Genomic DNA, 10,199 nt, shown 5'->3' with positions numbered 1-10,199 from the left:
GCCAGTTCTGTATCCAAATGGCGAGTTCTCCCTGTATTCTATGAGATGTAATCTTGCTAATCAGTCTCCCATGGGGAACCTTGTCGAATGCCTTACTGAAGTCTATATAGATCACATCTACTGCTCTGCCCTCATCAATCCTCTTTGTTACTTCTTCAAAAAACTCAATCAAGTTTGTGAGACATGATTTCCCACGCACAAAGCCATGTTGACTATTAGTCCTCGCCTTTCCAAATACATGTACATCCTGTCCCTCAGGATTCCCTCCAAACTTGCCCACCACCGACATAAGGCTCACTGGTCTATAGTTCCCTGGCTTGTCCTTACCACCCTTCTTGAAACAGTGGCACCATATTAGCCAACCTCCAGTCTTCCGGCACCTCACCTGTGACTATCGATGATACAAATATCTCAGCAAGAGGCCCAGCAATCACTTCTCCAGCTTCCCATAGAGTTCTCGGGTACACCTGATCAGGTCCTGGGGACTTATCCACCTTTATGCATTTCAAGACATCCAACACTTCTTCCTCTGTAATATGGACATTTTGCAACATGTCACCATCTATTTCTTCCATGTCCTTTTCCACAGTAAATACTGATGCAAAATACTCGTTTTGTATCTCCCTCATTTTCTGTGGCTCCACACAAAGGCCGCCTTGCTGATCTTTGAGAGGCCCTATTCTCTTCCTAGTTACCCTTTTGTCCTTAATATATTTGTAAAAACCTTTGGATTCTCCTTAATTATATTTCCCAAAGCTACCTCATGTCCCCTTTTTGCCCTACCGATTTCCCTCTTACTCCTACTTCCTTTATATTCTTCTAAGGATTCACTTGGTCTATCCTGTCTATCAATCCTCTTTGTTACTTCTTCAAAAAACTCAATCAAGTTTGTGAGACCTGATTTCCCACACACAAAGCCATGTTGACTATCCCTAATCAGTCCTTGCCTTTCCAAATACATGTACATCCTGTCCCTCAGGATTCCCTCCAACAACTTGCCCACCACCAACATCAGGCTCACTGGTCTATAGTTCCCTGGCTTGTCCTTACCATCCTTCTTGAAACAGTGGCACCACATTAGCCAACCTCACAAACCTAGCAAGAATAATAATGGTTTCTGGGATATTACCTAATTGACTATGAGCCAACACTCCAATCGATCTCCCACTCCATTTTTCTTTCTTCCCAAAGTCCCTCACTCCTCTCTCATTCTGCCTCATCTCCTCAGTATTCCCATGCCATGCTGATTTAGTCTTCCTTCTCACTTAGATTTTCTATCCTTCCCCCTTTCCCACTCTGTTATTATTTCCAGTAAATATTTATTCATTAACTTTCTGACAGTGTGATACTGCCCTGCAAAGCTTTGAGGCTATCTTTCTTGTTATACCTGAGCTGGCCTGCCTACCACAGCCCACAAAATACATATGTAGCCTCACCGATGTACTGAGAGCAGATCTGGGCGCAACACTTTAGGAGGGACATATTGGAGGGAGTACTGTATAGGTTTTCAAGATAGGTAGACTACATCTATGTGGAGAAATTAGACAAATTTGCCCTGTTTTCTCTCAAATTTAGAAGTTTAAGTCTTCAAGCTATTAACAGGAAAAAAAAACAGGGTCTGCAAAGATAAACTGCTTCTATATGTTGGAGATTCTAGAACTCAGAACCATAGTCTGAGAATTAGGACCAGAGCTTCTACAAACAGAGGTTTGGAGTGCTCTTCCATAAACGGTAGAGGATTTTGATCAGTCTTTAGTTTTAAATCTAAGACAGGTAAATTTTTGTTAAGCAAAGGTATTAGGGAGGAACAAATCATTGCAGGCGCTGGAATGTGTACTGAAAATAATAAATGCTGGAGATCACAGCAGGTCAGCTGTGGAGCCATGGAGTGTAGACTCAAAATGTTAGCATGCTCTCTCTCCATCGAAGCTGTCTGACCCGCTGTGACGTCCAAGAGAAATGGGCCAAAGATATTGAGATAGGCATTGAATGGTGGAGCAGGCTCAATGGGCTGAATGGCCTACTCCTGTTCCGACACTTCCTGGGGACACTGAGCCCTGCCCATCACTAGTCCCACCCACATGAAGAAACCACACCCATTTCACACTAGTCCCCTCCACATTGTGACGAAACCACCCCCATTTCTGATTAGAAACCCTCACTGAGAAAACCATGCCTCTTTCAGGCTAGCACCCCCCCATTGGAAAACCACACCCACCCCATGAAGACAGAGCGAAGAAGAGCCAAGAGGGGACATGAGAAGTCATCAGCAGGTAGGACCAAGGAAAACCCTAAAGCTTTCTATAGGTACATCAGGAATAAAAGAATGACGAGAATAAGATTACAGCCAATCAAGAATAGTAGTGGGAAGTTGCTCATGGAGTCCGAGGAGATAGGGGAAGCGCTAAATGAATACTTTTTGTCAGTATTCACAGTAGAAAAAGACAATGTTGTCGAGGAGAATACTGAGATACAGGCTACTAGACTAGATAGGATTGACGTTCACAAGGAGGAGATGTTAGCAATTCTAGAAAGTGTGAAAATAGATAAATCCCCTGGATGGGATGGGATTTATCCTATGATTCTCTGGGAAGCCAGAGAAGAGATTGCAGAACCTTTGGCTTTGATCTTTATGTCGTCATTGTCTACAGGAATAGTGCCAGAAGACTGGAGGATAGCAGATGTCGTCCACTTGTTCAAGATGGGAAGTAGAGACAACCCTGGTATTTGCCGACCTGTGAGCCTTACTTCAGTTGTGGGTAAAGTGTTGAAAACGTTTATAAGAGATAGAATTTATAATCATCCATACAGGAATACATTGATTAGGGATAGTCAGCATGGTTTTGTGAAGGGTAGGTTGTGCCTCACAAACCTTATTGAGTTCTTTGAGATGGTGACCAAATAGGTGGATGAGGGTAATGTGGTTGATTTGGTGTATATGGATTTCAGTAAGGGGTTAGATAAAGTTCCCCACGGTAGGCTATTGCACAAAAAATGGATGCATGGGATTGAGAGTGATTTAACGTTTTGGATCAGAAGTTGGCTAGCTGAAAGAAGACCCATCAGAGTCGGTGACACAGTGGTATACAAACAGGAGGAGTTTGGTGCTGGTTGATGGGAAATGTTCATCCTGGAGTTCAGTTACCAGTCATGTACTGCAAGGATCTGTTTTGGAGCCACTGCTGTTTGTCATTTTTATAAATTACCTAAATGAGGGCATAGCTGAAATTGTGTTGCTGGAAAAGCGCAGCAGGTCAGGCAGCATCCAAGGAGCAGGAGAATCGACATTTCGGGCATAAGCCCTTCTTCAGGAATGAGGAAGGTCTTATGCCCAAAACGTCGATTCTCTTGTTCCTTGGATGCTGCCTGACCTGCTGCGCTTTTCCAGCAAAACATTTTCAGCTCTGATCTCCAGCATCTGCAGTCCTCACTTTCTCCTAAATGAGGGCATAGAAGGGTGGGTTATGTTGTGGGGAAAATCACCAGCCTCAGAATCAGAATTGTGGTTCAACGACAGAGTTTATTTTTCAAGGAAATACCGGAGTTCCGGGGAGAAAAAGACACTAACAGCGCAGTGGTCAGCTGCAAGTCTACTCTCAACCCGGAGCACATGTCAAGATATTTTTATACATTTTGTAATATAATAGGTCAGTGATGAGGTTCTTGTCTCTGTAACATAGTTTGTTTATTGTGAACGTTGGAGAATCGATGATCATTTCGGTGCAGTCATTGTCAGTTCCAGCACAGCCTTTGTTAATTTCAGTGCGGTCGTTGTCAGTTTCAATGTCTGCGCGGAAGTCCATTGCTGTAGTAATGGGTGCTAATTGCTCTTCCTGAGAAGGACAATTACTGCAGTCCTGGCTATTAGCACTTTACATAGAGTCCCTTTCAAAAAGTTAGCATTTCTATCAAAGATGTTGGCTGGACCCAGACACTTAGGTGGGAAGTATATTCTACTCGTGTATTCTCTCCTCTACCTGCCTTAAACTAGGTTTTGAGTGCATTGTATTGGCATTCTGGTGGCCCCAGGCAGTATCTATGTTTGCTCTGCTGTCTCTCTCCATATTGTGATCTGGCGGCCATCTTGTGTGTCAAGTGGCCAACTTATGGCTCAGTGGCCATCTTGTGTGTCCATGTACCTAATGTCACCCTACCCCATGCCATCTCCCACTTCAGTTAGTAAATTTGCAGATGACACTAAGGTCAGTGGAGTTGTGGATAGTGCTAAAGGATATTGTAGGTTACAGAGGGACATAGATAAGCTACAGAGATGAGCTGAGAGGTGGCAAATTCAGTTTAATGTGGAAAAATGTGAGGTGATTCACTTTGGAAGGAGCAACAGGAATAAAGAGTACCAGGGTAATGGTAAGATTCTTGGTAGTGTAACTGAGCAGAGAGATCTTGGTGTCTATGTACATAGATCCCTGAAAGTTGCCACCCAGGCCAATAGGGTTGTTAAGAAGGCATACGGTGTGTTAGATGTTATTGGTAGAGGGATTGAATTTTGGAGCCATGAGATCATGCTGCACGTGTACACAACTCTGGTGCAACTGCACTTGGAGTATTCTGTACACTTCTGGTTACTGCATGTAGAAAGGATGTGGAAGCTTTGGAAAGGGTTCAGAGGAGATTTACTCGGATGTTGCCTGGTATGGAGGGAAGGTCATATGAAGAATAGCTGAGGGACTTTATTAGAGAGAATGTTGAGAGGTGACTTCATTGAGACATATAAGATAATCAGAGGGTTAGATATGGTGGACAGTGAGAGCCTTTTGCCTTGGACGGTGATGGCTAGCACAAGGGGACATAGCTTTAAATTGAGGGGTGACAAGAGAAAGGACAGATGTCAGAGTTTCTTTACTCAGAGAACAGTGGGGTGTGGAACACCTTGCCTGCGACAGTAGTTGGCTCGCCCACTTTAAGGCATTTACATGGTTATTGGATAAACATATGGACAAAAATGGAATAGTGTAGGTTAGATGGACTTCAGACAGTTCGACGCAACATTGTGGGCCGAAGGGTCTGCAATGTGCTGTGATGGTCTATGTTCTAAGTAACGCCCATTTCAGACTAGCCCCGCCCACATCACGAAGAAACCACGCCCAGTTCTGACCGCGCCCCATTCGCGCTGACGCGGCCACGTTCAGCATTAGCCACGCCCCCTTTGCCGTTGGTCCCGAGCCCGGGTCCGAAGTATCGCGAGAGTTAGTCCGCGGCTTCTCCGCCCTGCCTTCTTTAGTGTGTCGGCCATTTTGGACCAGTTCCTCCCGGGTCCGTGCCGAGGCCTCGTTTCCTCTCACCGAGAGAAAGAGAGAAAAAAAAACCAGAAAAAGATGGCCGAATATTCAGCAGTGGCGCCTCCCAGCACGTTAAGCGGTGGTGCTGGCGGCGGTGGCGGCGGAGCGGGCGGAGCAAGCGGCGGTGCTGGCGCTGCAGCTGGCGGCGGTGGCGGGGGTGGTGGCGGAGGAGCGGCAGGTGGCGGCGGCGGCGGCGGCGCCGGGGCTGGAGGTGCCGGCGGCTTCAAGAACGACGCTTTCGCCGACGCCCTTCAGCGGGCGAGGCAGGTGGGAGAGCGCGGCGCTCGCCGTTTACCTCAGCCCTCGAGGGCGGGCAGGCCTGGGCTGGCGGGGCGGGGAGGAGGCCTCTGGCCTCGGGGTGGGGGGTGGGGCCTCGTGCCCTCCGGTTGTGGGGCGTGTGGGACGGCCTGGACCGGGCGACGCGGAGAGTCTCGGCCCGCGGTGTCTCAGCCGGCACCGATCGGTTGTAAAGTGGAGTGAGTGGGAGGACGGGAAGCGGCCGACCAGTTTATTACCTTCTGTCCCCCGCGCCCGCTCATCTGGCGGGGCTTCTTTGTCAAATTGAGTCCCGCCTCTTTCTCTCTCTCTCTTCTTCCCCCCCCCCTCCCCCATTCTCCTGTTCTATTTTCAGGCTGTTTCAGATCTGATATTCCCGTTCTCCGACCTGGACTTCTCCAGCACATGTTGCCCTCCCCCCCCCAACTCTTTGTTAAAATCGCCCTCTCCGCCTCTGCTCGAATACAGGGAAACCTGATCTCCCATTTCATGACTTCGTACTGTACTGACTTAAAGGAGAAAGCAGCCTCTCGCCTCTGAAGTAACGTGGGCTACGGCGATCTTTTTTTTTCCCCTCCTCTTTCTCCCCACAACGCCGTCATTAAGCTTAAAAAAAATTCCATGTTTCGCTAATTGCAATCAGATTTGAGACCCAGGGATGGATTGTGAAGAAGAAAACTCAGCGCGCAAGCGTCTTGGTGTTACAAATCGTGAAAAGAAGGGGGTGCGTGCAGGTGAAAGTTTTCTAATTGAGCTATTTACTGATTCAGAAATAATTTTCTCCTCACCTTCCCGTGCTGATGCAGCTTTAAACTTTAAACAAAGAAAAAGGCATTTGTTTAAAACAAAAGGTTATAGAGAGATCAAGGGTGGGAAATTCGATCAGAGGCCAGATCAGCCATGAAGGAAGGCGGAGCAGATTCAAGGTGCTCCTGTTTCGATGCAGCAATGTGGAATTGTTGCGTAAGTTGCATCCTCATGCCAAGTGAAGCTCAACATTTCATAGTCAAGTGAACACAAAATTAAATCTGTAAATCTGATACGAATTTGTCTTTCAAATCTGAACCACTTGATCAGAAATATTCCTCAGCTTTCTCTTGACTACCACTCAAATGAGATGTGTATAAGAAATCAGATTGTGGATACTTGAGCAACTCCTTGCCAATCACTGTTCATACCAACTGTTATCCCTTAGGTCTCTTTTATATCTTTCCCCTCTAACCCTAAACCTATGCCCCTCTAGTTCTGGACTCCCCCACCCCAGGGAAATGACTTTGTCTATTTATCCTATCTATGTCCCTCATGATTTTATAAACCTCTATAAGGTGACCCCTCAGTCTCTGACACTCCAGGGAAAACAGCCCTAGACTATTAAACCTCTCCCTATAGTTCAAATCTTCCAAACCTGGCAACGTCCTTGTAAATCTTTTCTGAACCCCTTCAAGTTTGACAAAATTTTTCCGATTGCATGCAACATTCCAACAGTGGACTAACCAATGACCTGTACAGCAGCAACATGACCTCCCAACTCCTATACTCAATAAAGGAAAGCATACCAAACGCTGCCTTCACTATCCTATCTACCAGTGATTCCATTTTCAAGGAGCTATGAACCTGCACTCCAAGGTCTCTTTGTTCAGCAACACTACCTAGGACCTTACCATTAAGTGTATAAGTCCTGCTAAGATTTGCTTTCCCAAAATGCAACACCTCACATTTATCTAAATTGAATTCCATCTGCCACTTCTCAGCCCATTGGCCCATCTGATCAAGATCCCATTGTAATCTGAGGTAACCTTCTTCGCTGTCTGCTACAACTCCAATTTTGGTGTCATCAGAAAACTTTCTAACTAAACCTATTGTGCTCATGTCCAAATCATTTATATAAATGATAAGTTGTTGACCCAGCACCGATCCTTGTGGCACTCCACTGGTCACAGGCCTTCAGTTTGAAAAACAACCCTCCACCACCACCCTCTGTCTTCTACCTTTGAGCCAGTTCTGTATCCAAATGGTGAGTTCTCCCCTTGTATTCCATGAGATCTAACCTTGCTAACCAGTCTCCCATGGGTAACCTTGACGAACGCCTTACTGAAGTCCATATAGATCGCATCTACCACTCGGCCCTGGTCAATCTTCTTTGTTACTACTTCAAAAAAACTCAATCAAGTTTGTGAGACATGAGTCAATCTTGGAAATATGATTAGGTTTGTTTTAACAGCTAATTCCAGAATTGAGTTTTGTAATCTCTCGATTCCTTTTTTCCAGCAGTTTGTTTTAAATTGCGGGCAGTCGCTTGTTATTTTGCCCCTTCCTTAGTCATAGAGATGTACAGCACAGAAACAGACCCTCGGTCCAACCTATCCATGCCAACCAAAAAGCCTAACCTAATCTAGTTCCATTTGCCAGCACTTGGCCTATATCCCTCTATACACTTCCTGTTCATATACCCATTCAGTTGTCGTCTTAATGCTGTAATTGTACCAGCCTCCTCCACTTCCTCTGGCAGCTCCTTTCGTAACACATACATCATCCTCTGTGTGAAAAAGTTGCCCCTTAGGTCTCTTTTATATCTTTCCCATCTCACCCTAAATCTATGCCGTCTAGTTCTAGACAGCCGCAACATGACCCCTCATCTCCTATACTCTATAGTCTGACCAACAAAGGAAAGCATACAAAAGTCTGCCTTCACCACCCTCTCTACCTCAATAAGTAGAAGCATGTTTCTTTTGGTTCTTTGATTGCATTGTATTGTTTAAAAATATAATTTTTTTCAAATGAAACTAACCAAGACATGAGAGGCTGATAGTTGAAATACAACAGCCCCAGCATTTTTGCAGCTGTTCACTGTGATAAAATTCCCCAATTTACATAATTTTGCTCATAACCATTCTTGTCTCCTTCAAGTAAAAGAGGCCATGCACTCTTTTAATCTGTCTTGTGTTAAAATTCGTTAAGATAAATGATTGCCTACTGCTTTGCTCCCTCTAGCCTGCTGGGTCTCATGGTTTCACTGCAAAGTTATGTCTTTCTCTGTTTTGTTTCTGATCTCCCTTTGTGCCCAAAATGAGCTTAGCCTGTGCGCAAACCCCTCCACCTACCCATTGAATCCTGCCCCCACTGAATTCTTGACCACCCAGTTCCCATGGTGGCTGATATCGTGAACGGTGCTTGCTTGTTGGTACTGCCTCCCATTGCTTCAGATTGCTGCCATGAACAAAACTCTTAACATTTTTCCACTTCCTTCCTAACTGGCTCTTTGTAGATGGGTTTTTTTAGGGAAGCGAGGTGGTGTGTGACTGGTTCAATCTCATTCACTGAATCATCACCCACTCTAACACCCACCCTCACTCTCATGCTTCTTCCCTAAACAGCCACCTTCACCTTGTTGCATTTACCCTGAGATGAGCTTCTACCTGCATCTAGTCGTTGTTACAAAATGATTCTGATTTGATCTGTTTCATTTTGTCTGACTCTGTTCATCTGCTGAAATAATCATCCATGTCTTTGTTGACTCTACACATAACTGTTTCTATACATATCTGGCCAATTTCCCAAATTATGCCCTCCACAAATTTGAAGTCGCCTGATATCTTGCCTGTATTCCAACTCTTGACGAAGTCCTGTTCACCAGTCAGCCATGTGTTTGCTGACCCTATATTGCCTGCTGGAAAAGTGACACCTTTGTCTTAAAATTCTAATCTCTCTTCAAATATCTCCGTGCCCTTGCTCCCTGTTTGTCACTGTAACCTCCTCCAATCCGGCAATCCATGTTTTTCATTTCTAGACTTAGCATTTTTGGTTATGTTCACTGCATGAGTGAAGGCTCTGTTTACAGCTACCAAGGCCCTAAGGTCTGAAAATTTGCCGTATACTCTAATCTACCTCAGTACTGCACTCTCTTCTTGAGTCAAGTGCCTGGTATCCTTCTAAACCAAGACATGTTACTCAGCAATTGAGAATAGTCTTGAAAGGTTTGTGACAAGATTGAAACCCCTTACTTTATGATAAAGTCAGTTGTACTTGATTTATCTGAAAGCTGTATTTTCAGGTGGGTTTAAGTTCACTTAAATGTTCAATGATTAGCTAGTCTGTCACCATCATGCCTGAGACTAAATGTTTTGACATAACAAAAGAGCAGGTGGATATTTGCAGTGCAAAAAAACTGACGCCTTAACAGTTTCTCCACAATAAAATGTAAGTCATTTTTTGTTATTTATATAAATGATTTGGATGTGAACATAGGAGGTATAAGTTAATAATTTTGCAGATTACACCGATATTGGCTGTGTAGTGGACAGCAAAGAAGGTTACCTCAGTACAATCTAATCTTGATCAATCTGAGTGGCAGATGGAGTTTAATTGAGATAAATGAGAGGTGCTGCATTTTGGAAAAGCAAATTAGAGCAGGATTTATACACTCAATGGTAAGATCCTGGGGAGTGTTGTTGAACAAAGACCTTGGAGTGTAGGTTCATAGTTCCTTGAAAGTGGAGTCTCAGGCAGGTAGGGTAGTGAAGAAGGCGTTTGTTATGCTTTTCTTAATTGGTCAGAGCACTGAATATAGGAGTCGGGAGGTTATATTGTGGCTGTACAGGACGTTGGTCAGGCCTTTTTTGGAATATT

At 44.8% G+C, this 10,199-nt stretch overlaps 1 protein-coding gene across 5 annotated transcripts in view; it reads left to right on the top strand.

Moving 5' to 3' along the window:
* Positions 1 to 5,217: 5,217 nt before the first annotated feature.
* fubp1 (far upstream element (FUSE) binding protein 1) overlaps positions 5,218 to 10,199 on the top strand; it is a 46,025-nt gene continuing 41,043 nt past the window's right edge. For 4 of the 5 annotated variants that reach the window (XM_072574771.1, XM_072574770.1, XM_072574769.1 and 1 more), the window contains exon 1: positions 5,218 to 5,564. In XM_072574771.1, coding sequence (XP_072430872.1) covers positions 5,334 to 5,564 — 231 coding nt within the window. In that variant the 5' untranslated portion in view covers positions 5,218 to 5,333. Of the gene's footprint in view, positions 5,565 to 6,016; positions 6,298 to 10,199 lie in introns of those variants that run through there. The other variant, XM_072574772.1, reaches the window with a different exon arrangement.

This window comes from Chiloscyllium punctatum, chromosome 7 (assembly GCF_047496795.1).
Source record: "Chiloscyllium punctatum isolate Juve2018m chromosome 7, sChiPun1.3, whole genome shotgun sequence".
Taxonomy (NCBI): domain Eukaryota; kingdom Metazoa; phylum Chordata; class Chondrichthyes; order Orectolobiformes; family Hemiscylliidae; genus Chiloscyllium; species Chiloscyllium punctatum.
This window is presented reverse-complemented; position numbering and strand designations above follow the sequence as displayed.